The sequence below is a fragment of the Tamandua tetradactyla genome, chromosome 4 (assembly GCF_023851605.1).
Source record: "Tamandua tetradactyla isolate mTamTet1 chromosome 4, mTamTet1.pri, whole genome shotgun sequence".
NCBI lineage: Eukaryota > Metazoa > Chordata > Mammalia > Pilosa > Myrmecophagidae > Tamandua > Tamandua tetradactyla.
Window position 1 is genome coordinate 3,357,042 of NC_135330.1, and position 15,181 is coordinate 3,372,222.

Sequence of the window (15,181 nt, forward strand, 5' to 3'; positions counted from 1 at the left end):
CTCGAGCTTCCCAGCTACCTCCATTGCCCAGCCCCTCCCCTGGCACCGGAGCCACCCCTTAGTGGGAGTTGCTGCAGCCCTCCCTATTTGCTTTATTTATTTATTTTGCACCAACAGGGTTGCTGCAGACTCATTCTCGCTTGGTTTAAAAAGAGGGAGAGAAAAAAAAAAAGAAGAAATGCTTTCTGGCTCTTTTCTCTACCTCAGTCTTGGCAGCAGTGTCCGCAGCAGCAGGCGGGCGGGCAGCGGGCAGCGGGCACCCGGAGCAGGCACAGGGCCCCGAGGTGCGGCCGAATGGACCAGGGCCCCCAGCCCCCGACAGACGTGGTGCCCGGCTGGATGCCGCCCTCCTGCTTTTCCGGTAAGTGCCCCCAGCCCTGTCCCAGAGCCACGGCTGCCCTTTTCCGTGACATTCTCAGAGGTAAAGCCAGATCCAGGTCCCTTCCTGCCAGCACGGGCCCCTCTCCGAGCCCCCCATTAATCCTGACTCCCAGGCACCCCTGAACACATGCAGGGCTTCCAGGCGACCTCCCTTCTCTTCCTTCTGCCCCCGCCTCCCCAGGGCCCCTCACGGCCAGAGTGGATGATCCAGAAATCTTTCCCCCAACAAGTCCCTCTCCGCACGCCTCCCGAGTCCTCAGCCCCAGCCAGGCCTTCTTTAACAAGGGTGCCCACGTTCAAGTCTGGCACCACGAAGAGAGACCCCTATTTCTTGAGGCATAACGCCCCACCCCACTTCAGTAGAAGTGGTTCTGACATGCATCTCCTCCTGCAAAGTGGCTGGAATCCAGGCCTGTAGCCATGGAGATTGGCAAAGAAAGTTTGTGATTAAATTAGCCACCATCAAAAGAAAGGAAAGGATTGACCCCTGGCCCCCCAGCCCCTGGCCCCCAGCCCTTCATCCCCCATCCCCTGGCCCCCCAGCCCCTGGCCCCCAGCCCCTCACCCCCTGCCCCTGGCCCCCAGCCCCTGGCCCCCAGCCCCTCATCCCCCAGCCCCTCATCCCCCAGCCCCTGGCCCCCAGCCCCTCATCCCCCATCCCCTGGCCTCCAGCCCCTCATCCCCCATCCCCTGGCCTCCAGCCCCTCATCCCCCAGCCCCTGGCCCCCAGCCCCTCATCCCCCATCCCCTGGCCTCCAGCCCCTCATCCCCTAGCCCCTGGCCCCCAGCCCCTGGCCCCCAGTCTCGCAGGCTTTAAGGCCTAAGAGGAAGCTTGGGGAGGAGCAGGAGGGAAGCTGGGTTACATGCTTCACTGCACCTCTGCTGAATGCAGAGGGAAAAGGATGAGCAGGAACTGCAGCAGCAGTGACGAAGAGCTAGCTGTCAGGTGGACTTCCCAGAACAGGCACAGGCAGAAGGAGGGGGCCGCGACAGTGCTCTCCCAGGGGAAATCTAAGCAAGCCGAGGATACTGGTGAGCTGGGACAGGGCAGGAGGGAGTGTGGCTGGCGGCCTGTCCCCACCCGCCCCTCCTCACTCAGGGGCCTCTGAACGCTTCCCCTGGATGGGCTCTGTCCTGCTTTCCTCTTACTGCTCCCTCGCCCTCCTTCAGTGTCCCAACTGCACAGTCCTCTGAAGAGGCTCAAAATGCTGCCAGACCCTCCTTTAGAGGGCGTAGAGTGGGAAGGAAAGGGGAAGTAAGGCATCTCTCAAGTTGTCGCTGCTGAGGTCTGTGGAGAAAGCAGGGCACGTGGTGGAAACCGGGCTCTGGGGCCGGGACATCTGGTGCCGTGGGGCCCACCCGGGGCGCTCAGACCTGCAGCCGAGGACAGGTCTCCCCTGGCTCCTCAGCCATCACTTGCCCATTGCAGCATGTCCTCCCCTGTGGTCTCCACCGGCGCGGGGCAGGCCTTGCCAAGCTGGGGACACCTGCTTCTGTATGACCCAAGCCAGCATCCAGGCGTCCCCCTCTCCCTAGTACTGCCCGGGAGCCTGGTCCGCAGGTGGCCGAGGGCTCCTTCCTCCCCACTGCCCAGCCGCTGGCCTCTGCTCACCTATGGGTCCCCAGCACCCAAACTCTCCTATGTCTTGCCCGGGCAGCTCAGGCCAGGAGAGCTCCCACCGGCGCACACACTGGGCTTGAATCCAAACACCACCAGTGAGGGGCCTGAGAGCAGCTGGACACCAAGGCCGAGCAATAAAACTCAGAGCTTTGGAAGCCTTGGGTCCCTCACGCAGTCCACCCTTCATTTACCTGAGAGCAGGGGCTGCTCTTGGGGCTATGACTTCAGGGCTCTTGAGAGGGACCTCCGCCCCCACCTCCCCAGCCCTTGCCCACAACCTGCACTGTGGCTCATCCCCGGGGGGACCGGCTCCTGCTGGCCCCGGGAGGAGGGGCACTGGGTGGAGGTGGAGGCGGAAGGCAGAGCTCTGGTGTGCAGCTCCCCAGGCTGGAACGGCAGTCGAGGTGGGGGCCTCTCCCACCAAGAAGGGACTCCTGGCCAAGGTCAGGGTCCACCCAAGCCTGAGGCAAAGCCATGGGCAGACGCGGCAATGCAGCATCCCAGCTGCACACTGAATGTGGCGGGAGGCAAAGGGGACGCAGGAGGACGGAGCCGAGCTGGGGAGAGCAGGCATCAGGGAGATGGGACCTGGATCACCCTGAGTCCCACAGACACGGGGCAAGCGCATTGCACGGAGCCTCAAGTCACTTCCCTGCCGCTTCCTTCCTTTGCCCGCATACCGCTTTCCCTGCAGAAATGAGGCTTGCCCACAGCCCTTCACCTGGGAGGTCCTTTGGGCCGCGACCCGCGGCTGGGAGGGGAGAGGGACAGAGGCGCCCCCGAGGGTAGCCACAGGAGGCTCGGGGACGTGATCACAGAGAGGCCAGGCTCACCTTCCTTGCAGGAGGGCCAGGGAAGCCCAGAGCTCCGGCTACCCGGAGCCCCCTCCCCAAAGGGCTGTGCCATCCTCTCTTCCAGGACCGAACAGAGGATGGATGTGGCCACAACTCCGGAGCCCACCCGGCCACGGTGGGGCCCCCTCCTCGGCCTGCTGGTCCTGCTGGCGCTGCCGGGGCTGAGCTGCAGCGGCTGCCCGGCGGCGTGTGACTGCGGGCCCCAGCCCCGGGCCGTGTTGTGTGCCCACAGGCGGCTGCAGGCCGTGCCTGGGGGGCTCCCGCCGGACACCGAGGTGCTGGACCTGAGTGGGAACCGCCTGTGGGGGCTGCAGCGGGGCGCGCTGTCCCGCCTGGGCCTGCTGCGGGAGCTGGACCTCAGCTACAACCAGCTGTCTGCGCTCGAGCCCGGAGCCTTCCTCGGCCTGCACAGCCTGCTGGTCCTCCGGCTGCAGGGCAACCGCCTGCGCGTCCTGGGGCCGGGGGCCTTCTCGGGCCTGCCCGCCCTCACACTGCTGGACCTCCGCCTCAACCAGATCGTCCTCTTCCTCGACGGCACCTTCGGGACGCTGAGCAGCCTCCGGCAGCTGGAGGTGGGGGACAACCAGCTGGTGTTCGTGGCCCCGGGCGCCTTCGTGGGGCTGGGGCAGCTGGGCAGCCTCACACTGGAGCGCTGCAACCTCAGCGCGGTGCCTGGCGCGGCCCTCGCACGGCTGCCTGGGCTCGTGGCCCTACGGCTCCGGGACCTGGACATCGGGAGGCTGCCGGCCGGGGCGCTGCGGGGCGTGGGGCGGCTGAGAGAGCTGGAGATCCACCGCTGGCCGGCCCTGGCACTCCTGGAGCCTGGGAGCCTGGCCGGGCTCAACCTCAGCAGCCTGGCTGTCACCCGCTGCAACCTGAGCTCGGTGCCCTCCCAGGCACTGCGGCCCCTGCACTTCCTCAGGGTCCTGGACCTGTCCCAGAACCCCATCTCGGCCATCCCGGCTCGGGGGCTCAGCGCTCTGGTGCGGCTCCAGGAGCTGCGCCTGTCGGGGGCGGCCCTCACCTCCGTTGCCGCTGACGCGTTCCACGGCCCGGCCTCCTTCCAGCGACTGGACGTGGCGGACAACGCACTGCAGACGCTGGAGGAGCGCGCCTTCCCTTCTCCGGACGCGCTGGTCACTCTCAGGCTGTCCGGGAACCCCCTGACCTGCGACTGCCGCCTCCTCTGGCTGCTCCGGCTCCGCCGGCGTCTGGACTTTGGCCCGGCTCCCCCTGCCTGCGCCGGGCCCCCGCACGTACAGGGCAAGAGCCTGAGGGACTTCTCGGACATCCTCCCCCCGGGGCACTTCACCTGCACGCCAGCCCTGATCCGGAAGTCCGGGCCGCGCTGGGTCCTGGCGGAGGAGGGGGGGCGTGCTGTTTTCTCCTGCTCCGGGGAGGGGGTCCCGGTTCCCACCGTGTCCTGGGCGGGGCCTCGGGGCGCTTGGCTGGGAAGGGCCGGGAGAGTCCGGGTGCTGGCGGACGGCACGCTGGAGATCCGCTCGGTGCAGCTGCGGGATCGAGGGACCTACGTCTGTGTGGTCAGCAACGCAGCCGGCAATGACTCCCTAAAGGCCTGGCTGGAGGTGATCCAAGGTGACCCAGCAAACGGCACCTCCTCCGACCCCAACGCCACGCTGCCGGGGGGCCCCGGACCTTTCCTCCTGGATGGCAGAGGCGTGGTCGTGGTGCTGGCGGTCGGCTTTCTCCCCTTCCTCACCTCCGTCGCCCTCTGCTTCAGCCTCATTGCCCTCTGGAGCAAGGGCAAGGGCCGGGTCAAACACCACACGACCTTTGACTTTGTGGCGCCACGGCCCTCGGGGGATAAGAACACTGGGGGTAACCGGGTCACTGCCAAGCTCTTCTGACCTCCCCTCCCCGCTGGGCACCCAGCTGAACCGGCTTCAGGAGCCAAAGGGGAGGAGAGGAGCGAGGCTGCCCGGCCAGAGCCGAGTCCAAGCGGCGCGGTCAGCGTCTCCTGCCGGCAAACCTGCCTCCTGGCAGCCCGGCTCCCGGGGCTCTGCCACTCTGGGGACAGCTCGTCGCTCTTCCCCGACAGGCACCCAGACACTGAGGACAGAGACTTCGTCCCCCCCACACAAAGCAGGAAACCTAACCAAGGCGTCCAGGCTCTGGCTGTTAGAACAACCGCTAAGCGCTCTTCACACATGCTTTAATAACCAATAGTACTTGCCAATCAGCGCTGTAAGATGATTTCAGAGGTTGCACTGGGAAATACCACTGACTTCTTGAAGTGTCTGCTCTTCTCCTCGACCAGGCTGTCTCCCTCTCTCTTCTGCCCTGCTCCCTGCTCGGATGCAAGAACTCGAGCCAAGGGCCCCACTGCAGATGTGGGGCAGGGAGGCGCTGTGTCTGCGTGAGTCTCCACGCTGGCCCTCTGCTGTCAGACCATTAAACCTGCCGCCACAAGGCCGTGGCAGTAGAAGTCAGAACGAAACGTGATCTCGAGTTTTCTTTCCATCTATTTCCACCCCTTCTTTCTGTCAAATCTCCTCTCTCCTAAGCTTCTGCCTTTCCACCGAGCATGCATCCTGATTGCTCTTCTGCCTCCATCTGCAGCAGCCTCACAAACAGGTTTACGGAAAAAGGTCTGCTGAGCCTGGCGTGAACGGCTCCCCCAGCTGCGAGCCCAGTCTCCAGCCTTCCCCCACCCTTTGGCCTTGCACGGGATCCCTCTGTGGAAATCCCAACGCAGGATACCCTGCTCCTTTGCCTTCTCATGCATTGATAGGGTTTCCCTCTCATTCCCATATCAGAGCTCCCTAGGGCGCTTGGAGAAAAGCAAGAAAGAAACTCCTAGAAAATGACTAACAGCAGCAAGAATTGGCCGCTGTGAAAGGAGAGGCCCCAGCACACAGCAGGAGCGAGGGGCGGAGAAATGAGGTGCAGCAAGCTGGAGTGAGAAGTAGAGAGGGGAGAGGGGAGCAGCGGGAACTGCCCGTCGGGTTCATTTCCACTCCCCTTCCGCAGCTGCCCTCCCTCTGTGTCCAGGGCAGCGCCGCCGGGAAGCTGAGACCCAGATGTGAGGTGGAGCCAGAGGTGCAGCTGCTGGCTGACTGCCAAGAGCAGAGCCAGAAAACGGGAGAGGCTGAGCGCTCAGGGGACGGGCATCAGCGGGAGGGCAGGCGTGAAGAAGAGGGAGGAGCGGGAGAAGGGACTGAGAAGCAGACTCACGCAGCCTGGGGAGCCTTTCTCTCTCTGCGGTAGCATTCGCCTGGCGTCCTCATTTCCCTTCCACCCTGGGGAGCTCCCACCTGCCCCTGAGCCCCTACTCGGAGCAGCGCGAGGAGAGGAATCTGGACTTCATTTGTGGTGCAGGGATGGGGGCATGGGGGTGGGACCAGAGAGGGATGCGACACTCCAGCCCCTTGGAGAGGGAGCTGGAGGAAACCAAGGATGCTCCTGAGAAGGGGGTGACGCTGAGCCTCCAGCCCCCCTCCCCACCAGGCACGCGCGTTCACTCGGCTTCCCAGAGACCTACCCTCTCCAGCTGGTAGGATGCCAGGAAGGTTTCCCCTGGGCATGGCCCTCCCGCCCCCTCCTAAACCCTCCACCAGCAGCTTGTGCGTTGGCACCGACGGGCAGGGGGCTGGCAGCTGTCTCTGGGGGTCCCTCTGCAGTGCGGGCCAGGGCGAGGGCAGCACCGCCGTCTCCTCCAGGAGGCCCGTGCGGCATGGGGCTGAAGCGGGGACACGCTTCCAAAGTCTTCAAGGTAGCATTGTCCAGCAGAAATATAATGCGAGTCACGGATGTCATTTCAAATTTTCAAGTAGCTATGTTTTTTAAAAAGTAAGAAGAAACAGGAAGAAGGAGATGTTAATATTTTATTTAACCCAATCCATCCAAATGTAACATTTCAGCATGTAATCATTAGAAAAATCATTAATGAACTACTCTATTCTTTTTTGTCATGCTAAGTCTTTGAAAGGCGGTGTATATTTTACTCTCCCAGCACCTCTCAATTCAGTCACTAAATTTTTACCAGAAACACCAGATCTGTATGTGCCTTTCATAAAATTTACTATTGGACAAGTAGAGTTGGATACTCAAGTTGTCCGAACATACTTAAAAGTTTTCCAGTAACTGAAACAAGTCTCAGGTTTTTTTAAATTTAGATTAAGTAAATTCGAGGTTCCGCTCCTTGGTAACACGAGTCTCCTTTGAAGTGGGCGGCGTGTGGCCAGCAGGCTCCTACTGGACAGCAGAGTTATACCCGCTCTACCCTGCGCAGAGATGGGGTCTTCCTGGCAGAGGTGAGCAAAATACCCTCCCGCCCCCCAAGAAGCACACTCAGCTCTGGGAGGTGTCTGCGGCATTTACCCCCCTTCTTCTCCTTTCACAGCCTTTCCCAAGCTTCGCTGGCAAAGCAGGTGGATGTACTGAGGTTACTGCGGTGAACAGTTTCACAGCCTGTCCAGTCATCAGCAAGCCCGCCTTGTACCTTACTGGGTCATCAGGGTGTTCAGGGAAACAACAGGAGACACCTGTGAATGTGAGATTTATAGAATCCATGAGGTCGCAAGACTTTGGGACCTGCAGAGCAGGCTGCGAGCTGGCAGCTCCAACGAGGTCCTCAACCAGCTCCCCAGGAGAGGCTGACTGAAGCGGAGAAAGACAGCCTCTCTTCTGAGGTCCCCTTAAGAGCCTTTGGGTGATTAGATTAAATGTCACTCACTGCAGAAGAAGCTCCCCTTAGCCGACAGATGTCATCAGCCATAGATGCAACCAACGTGACCATGATTTAAGTCCACGAAATGTCCCCACAGTGACAGCTTGGCCAGTGCTTTGTTGACCAGGCAACTGGGCACCATCACCCGGCCAAGCTGACGCCTGAACCCATGCCACACTTACCATCCAGGAAGACCGCCCTCGGGTCATTTCCTGCAGGACAGGCTGTGGGTGCGTGCGATAAGTATGTGAAGGCAGCTAAGGGCGTGTGTGAGTGTGGCATGTGTGCACTTCCGTGGGCCTCGCGCACACGGAGAGCTATCGGGATGAGGGTGAGCTCTCTGCCCAGGGTGGGACGATGGTGGACAGAAGGGAGGAATAGAAATACCTTGTTGAAGACTTAGTCTTAAGTCAGCAGCTTTTAAATGTGCTTTCTTGTTTAATCCCATTCTGCCTCTACAAGGTAGGGAGGCATCTCAAGGTTGTTAGGTTCATTAGCTGGGGTGCCCAGAGCTAATTCATGAGGGAGGTGCCTTCGACCCAGAGCTAGTTAGTGAGAGAGCTGCCTTCGGCCCAGAGCTGTCTAACTGAAAGCCCCCAGCCTCTCCACCGCCCTGCTATAGTCACTAGGGGCCCCTATAACCCGGTCCCCAAGGCCTCTCACTCCAGGACCTGACTTGTGAGATAAGTGAAAGCTGAAGGTCATCTTCTACCCCACCAGCTCTCTAAATAACTCTTCAGTGGGACCTGGACTGAGTTGCTGAATCCTTATCTATGGTAACTAAAGCAGCCAACCCATTCAGGAAGTTGAGGGGTTTCGTTGTCTTCATTCCCTTCTCTCAGTCTCTTCCCCTCTCCCAAAGTCCTTACTGCCTCTGCTTCAGAGACCAGTATAAAGGAGCAGAAATTCCCAGAATCGGTATCATACCCCCAGGTAAACTAAACTGAAATGCCTGGTTTCCTGCAAAGATTTTCTTCTGGTTAAATAGCGGAAGTTCCAGATTTCCTCATTCCTTTTCTAACCTCAACAGCCTCGTAGATTAGAGAGAAGCTGCTCAGGGCTTCCCCAGCAGCCTCAGCAATCTGTGAACTGCTTTAGATTCAAGGAGAGTTTGGCTCTGCCCACTTTTCTGCCCTGCCCACTCCTGGCGGGGCCTCCCTGAGGACATGCCATCCTGGCCCCACCCACCCTCTCTTCCATTTTAGACGTGGTCTCACTTAAGCGGAGAGAACTTTGGGTGCTCCACTGGACTCTTCATGGATAACAATCCCGCAGGGATGTGGGGCAGGACTTCCGGGATGAGCCGGAACCCTGCATCATGGGACTGAGAAAGCTTGCTTGACCAAAACGGGCAAGACAGAAATGAGACAATGTTTTGTATAGCAAAACAAAACCAGAGTTAAAAGACAAATGACAAACTGGGAAAAGAGCAAGATATTTTTAATTCATATGTGGGCTAAGAGCAAAAATATAAGAAAAAAACTCAATCAATTATCAATAAAAATATGAACAAAGGATAAAGCAAATATTTTGCAATTCCCACTTAAACACAGTTAAGGAATGATTGGCCTTACTTAGAAATGAAAACTTAAATTACAAGATACCAGATTGTCAAAATTAAAAAGTTTGATAACATAATGTACAAGGGTGTTAACAGGTCATTTTTGGTTTGTTTTTGTTTTCTTTTTTATTGTATAATATAACATACATACAGAGCAAAGAAACAAAAAAGCAATAGTTTTCAAAGCACTCTTCAACAAGTAGTTACAGGACAGATTCCAGAATCTGTCATGAGCTACCATACGATCCTCTCAGGTTTTTTCTTCTAGCTGTTCCAGAATATAGGAGGCTAGAAGGAATGAATATTTTTTTAGCATCACAATCGACTTTTTCTTTTCTGTGAAAAATAACAAGTAGACAAAAAAGCAATAAATTTCAAAGCACAGCACAACAATTAGCTGTAGAACAGATCTCAGAGTTTGTTATGGGTTACAATTCCACAATTTTTAGGTGTTTCCTTCTAGCTGTTCTAAGGTTCTGGAGACTAGAAGAGATATCAACTTAATGATTCAGCAATCATATTTGTTTGTTAAACCCTACCTTCTCTGTATAACTCCACCATCACCTTTGATCTTTTTACTCCCTCTCTTTAGGGGATTAAAATGGGCTATGGCCATTTTAACTTGTCCATGTTGAAAGGGGCTGTCACTAACGTGTGGTAGGGAGATGAATTATCTGATGTTCTGGAGAGGCTGGGCTAGATTTCAGGGCTTATCTGGACCAGGGAACCATCTGGAGGTCGTAGGTTTCTGGAAACTTACCCTAGCAATGGAACCTTTTGTATGACGCCCGAGGTGTTCTTTAGGATTGGCTGTAATGGTTTTGGTTGGGGTTTGGTAAATTATGTTAGGTAGCAAAGTCTAACTGAAGCTTACATGTAGCCTCTCGGCTCTAAACGGGTCATTTTTAAACACTGCTAATGGGAGAGAAAAATCAGTAAAACTTCTGTGGCATCTGCCAATACCAGGCTTACCAAAATCCTTTCAAACATTGCTGGCGGGAACAAAAATGAGAACAATTTCAGTGGAAGGAAGGCGATTTGCAAAATTGTATCACCAAATTAAAAAAAAACACCTTTTTGACCTCATATATGTGTATTTATCATACAGATGAAATCATATACCAGCGAAATGAAATGATTGCATATCAATATGTTAGAGGACTGCTTAAATGCATCTTTATATACCCCTCAGGTATCTACGAGACAAATGTGCTGCCATGGAAAGAGTTCTAAGATACATAAAAGGAAGTTGCAAAATTGTATGCATAATATGTATGTGTAATAGTGTAAGAATTCGAGAGTTTTGCCACGCAAAGGAGGACTCCAAGAGACGTTCTCTCATGCAACATGCAAGGGGTTAATTTACCACACATGCGTGGGGCTCACTGAACACGCAGGAACAGAGAGCCCCGAGCCTGGGTTTTGGGAAGCTTTTTGAGGGCCAGGATAAGGGGGTGAGGTTTGAGGGTTGAACATGAGTTACAGGTTCTGCTTTATGCAGGAAGTAGATAACAAACATTTTGCAAGAAGCAGATAACAAACATTTTGCAAGAAGCAGATAACAAACATTTTTCGCGCATGAGTCATGGGAGCTGCTTCATGCAAGCAGCAGCTGTCTCGTGCAAAACTCCCTTACTCAACCTTCTCAGTTGCATTCTTAGATAAACTTCCTCCGGCAGTTACAACCTTGCATAACCAAGGCAGCAGAAAACCTTGCATAACAAAGGCAGCAGATAACCGCCCCTGGGAAGTTCCGGGTTGTTTTTCTTAGCCTGATGGGGCCCATAACTCTTTTCTTTACAATCCTTCTTTACATAAGAAAAGTTAGCTACTGTTAAGTTTTATAAAATCCTTCTTTACATTCCCCACTCCTTTTTGTACATATCTCTAATCTTAGAGATTTTCTGGGTTATTTAATACTGAGTACTGTTGTCTGATGAGCATTAATTTGACATTTCCAATCTGCCTTTGTAAAAACTGTATAATTCTATTTAGAATATATGGTTCTATAGTTATTATTAAAAGTAACACAATTAAAGGCCCAGCGAGAGCAGATAATAGCGTTGTCAACCAGGGGGACTTAGTAAACCAAGATTCAAACCACCCCTGTTGCGCCTCTCGTTCTTTTTGTCTTTCACGAAGGCGCTCTCTGAGTTTTGTCATGGACTCTTTAACAACACCAGAGTGATCCGCATAGAAACAGCACTGTTCTTTTAAAGCTGCACATAGTCCCCCCTCTTTAAGGAAAAGTAAGTCAAGTCCTCGCCTATTTTGCAGAACTACTTCTGAAAGGGAGGTTAGAGAGTTCTGAAGGGCTGAGACAGATCTCTCTATTTCGTTTAAGTCTTGATCTATCGCAGCCTGTAATTGACTGGTTTGTTGATTGCTATGTACAATGGCAGCAGTCCCTGTGCCTATACCGGCAGCGGTGGTTACCCCCATAAGAACTGCCAGGGTTATTGAGATTGGTTCCCTTCTGTATCTGGTTTGGCTTAATAGAATAGTATAGTTTCTAATTCTGTCCCTGAATGATAGAGAATTCGGGGGTATATAGAAACCAACACACAATAGTTGACAGAGTTGTTAAAAACCTTTGTAGATACACAAGGGGTAATTCCAGTGTTACATGCCCACTTTAAACCTGGGGGAGGTTGAAGGAATTTATCATTATCTTGGGTTTGATTAATGGTGGCACATAAGATTTTAACGTGGGGAGGAGGGTTACCTATACAAGTTCCTTGTCCCGTAACCTCAGACAGGGTGTGTTTATGGTCGCTGTCCCAGTCACAAGGCGTAATAGTGTCCTGGGCTGTTACAGTAACTTTTTCCCTGATTGGATGCGGGACATAGGTAGATGGGGGTCAGGTCGCAACAGGGCTCGTTCCCCAGAGTGGTAAGATTACAAGGGGTCACGAGAAAAGAAGGCTCCCCTGCTCCCTCCCAAGCTTTTATAGTCTTCCCATCATCCCATCTGGTTATTGTCCATTTCCAAGGCTTATGCGGGTTGGAATTGGGTTCCCGTGGGGGAAGGAGGAGAAGGAGTAGTAACCCTATGAACCCGCAGCTTGAGAGGATTGTCAGTTCTTTCCAGTTTTTACTGGGACTCAGAGGGCAAAGGCGCAGGTTTGAGATGAGACGCATGGATCCAGGATGTGATGCCATCGACCTTGACTGCGGTGGGGGTGGTCAAGAGTACCTGATATGGTCCTTTCCAGCGAGGTTCAAGAGTCTGTACCTGGTGGCGGTGGACGTAGACGAAGTCTCCCACCTGATATTGATGCGGAGTTCTGTTATCTCCTGGCTGGTAGGAGGTGGACAGCTGCCGCCACAGGAACCGCTGGGCTTTTTCCAAGGCTCGCAGCCTGTCAAGCAAGGGGGTATGGAGGGAACTATTAATCTCTAGAATGGAGGACATGTCTTTGACTGGAGGTGGCACTCCATATAAGATTTTATAAGGGGTTAGATGACACAAGAGAGCAGAGGGGGTATTCCGGGCCCTGAATAGGGCATAAGGCAGGAGCATGGTCCAATCTTTCAAGCCAGTCTCTATAGCTAATTTGGTTAGGGTCTCTTTAATTGTCCTGCTCATTCTTTCTACCTGTCCTGAGCTTTGGGGTCTGTATGCGCAATGCAATTTCCAATCAATCCCCAATATCCTGGCCACACCCTGACTTACCTGGGCTACAAATGCGGATCCGTTATCTGACCCTATTACCTTTGGTAGACCGAACCGGGGAAAAATTTTTCCATAATCTTCTTGACTACAACCTGGGCCGTTTCTCTCTTAGTTGGGTAGGCTTCAACCCATCCTGAAAAGGTGTCTATAAAAACTAGTAAGTATTTAAGTCCATATTTTGCAGGTTTAATTTCAGTAAAGTCGACTTCCCAGAACTGCCCAGGTCGAGTTCCCCTTAGTCTTTTTTTTCGTTAGGAGCTTTGGTGGGGTAGGCGTTTATGATTTGACACGCCTGACACTCTCTGGCTACGCAATCTGCCAGTTCTTTCCTTTTTGAGGCTGCCAGAGGGTACAATTCCCTCTGGTCTTGCAGGAGCTGCTTGTAGTTTCCCTGTCCCCAGGTGAGTGAGCTGGTGGACCTGCTGTATGTAAGCTAGGGCTTCCGACTCTCCTTGGGGTGTAACCTCAGATAGTGTCTCAGGGGGTTGCTGGTTTTCTTTGGTTATTAGGACCAAGTTTATAGGGTCCCTTAATGCTACCGCTTTTGCTTCTTTATCTGCTCGCCTATTACCCATGGTTACTGGGTCCGAGCCTCTTTGGTGGCTAGCACAGTGGACAATGGCTAGTTCTTTGTTTCAGCCCTGGCGGCCATGTTGCATGTTTCCGGCATCGCTGAGGGTGGATTTTATACATGCTATTTTAATTGTCCCCAACATCTCCTCCCTTTGTTTTTTTTTTTAAAAGGATGGAGGAAGAATGCTGATCCAGCATTCTTTTGGCATTAACCTTTGCTGGGGGAAGTAGAGGCCTCATCCCCCAGGTTGTTTGTGGCTCTGTTTTTCTGGGGAGAGGAATTTTTGCAGAGTGAACCTCTATGCAAGATGAGGCATACTTCTCAAGGAGCTCGAAAATGGCCTTTAATTGTTTTGGCCCTCCTTTGCAGTGCTTTGCCTTGCACCCAGCGGTACCAATCATAGCATAAGCTAGAAGCATATTTTCGAGTTGTATGCTGCTCCCGTAGGAGGGGGGATTCTTACCCGAGAGGGTGGGTAGCAGTCAGATATTTTGGTTTCATACCTTGGTTAGCGAGATGAAGCCGGTGATAACGCACTTGAATGGGCCTGCTTGGGGCAGAATTAATTTGGTCCTTAATTAGCTGTATTATTTTTTTTTTCTTACTAATTTTTTCCTCTCTCTCTCTCTCTCTCCTTTGTTCTTTTTCCTCCTCTGTTTCTCTCTTATAAAACACTTTTTTTTAGCTTCTTTGACTAAATCTTACAAGGCTAGGTCCTGCAACCCGTCTAAGCGCTGCAGCTTGCGTCTAATGTCTGGAGCTGATTGGCCGATAAAGGCCATGGCCACTGAGGCTCTTTGATCCTCTGATTGAGGGTCAAAGGGAGTATACCTACGGTATGCTTCCATTAGTTTTTTCTAAAAAGACTGAGGGCGATTCGTCCGCTCCCTGAATAACCTCTCTTACCTTGGCCAAATTGGTGGGCCGGCGTGCGGCTGCTCGGAGACCCGCTACTAGAGTCTGGCGATAGATGGACAGATGCTCCCTACCTTCAGAGGTGTTCGGGTCCCAGTTAGGGCAGCGCAGCGGGAACCGATCGTCGATGACATGCTGGAGTTGGGTGGGTCTCCCGTCTTGTCCAGGAACTTGCTTCCTGGCTTCCAGTAGGATCCGATCTCGCTCCTCCGTGGTGAAGAGAGTCCCCAGGAGTTGTTGACAATCATCCCAAGTGGGCTGGTGAGAGAACATAAGGGACTCCACCAATCCAGTCAGCCTAGTGGGAGCCTCGGAAAAAGGAGGGTTATTATTTTTCCAGTTATATAAGTCAGAGGAGGAAAAGGGCCAGTATTGTAGAGCGGGCATTTCTCCCCCGTGTCCATCATCCACTGGAGGCCCGTACGGTCTGAGGGGGAGAGTGACCGCTACATCAGATGGGCTTTGTGCTCGTCTGCTTCGTGTACTATGTGCCGGTCCTGGTTCATCTGGGATCGTCTCTTGGTGAACCTGCGGAGAGGGAATGGAAGAGGGCGGAGAGAGGGAACTAGAGGAGGGAGAAGGTGAGCTGAGAGAAGGGGGGTCCTGTACCGGAGCTGAAGGGTAGGGAGGAGGGGAAGAAGGACCTGCGTCGAAGAGGAGTAGATCCAATTGGGATTCCGGTAGGACTGCAGGAGGTAAGGAAGGATAGAGTTTCGGAGCTTGAGAAGGACCCGGCTCCTTGATTGGAAGTACAGAGGGAGAGTCATGTTGACCAAGAGGAGTAAGAAACGGCTTTACCCATGGAGGTGGGTTTTCACACAGGTCCTGCCAAACCATGATGTAGGACTGCTGGTCCAGGTGGCCATACAGGTCAGGGCAGAAGACGACTGACTTGACGGCCCAAATCAA

The 15,181-nt window shown here is 54.2% G+C and overlaps 1 protein-coding gene across 1 annotated transcript; it reads left to right on the forward strand.

The window, feature by feature from the left end:
* Positions 1 to 178: 178 nt before the first annotated feature.
* On the forward strand, positions 179 to 4,740 carry LINGO4 (leucine rich repeat and Ig domain containing 4). Its single transcript, XM_077155672.1, is given in 3 exon segments — positions 179 to 285; positions 287 to 361; positions 2,921 to 4,740. Coding segments are annotated over 3 exon segments (1,986 nt in total). The 3' UTR covers positions 4,725 to 4,740.
* Positions 4,741 to 15,181: the final 10,441 nt, after the last annotated feature.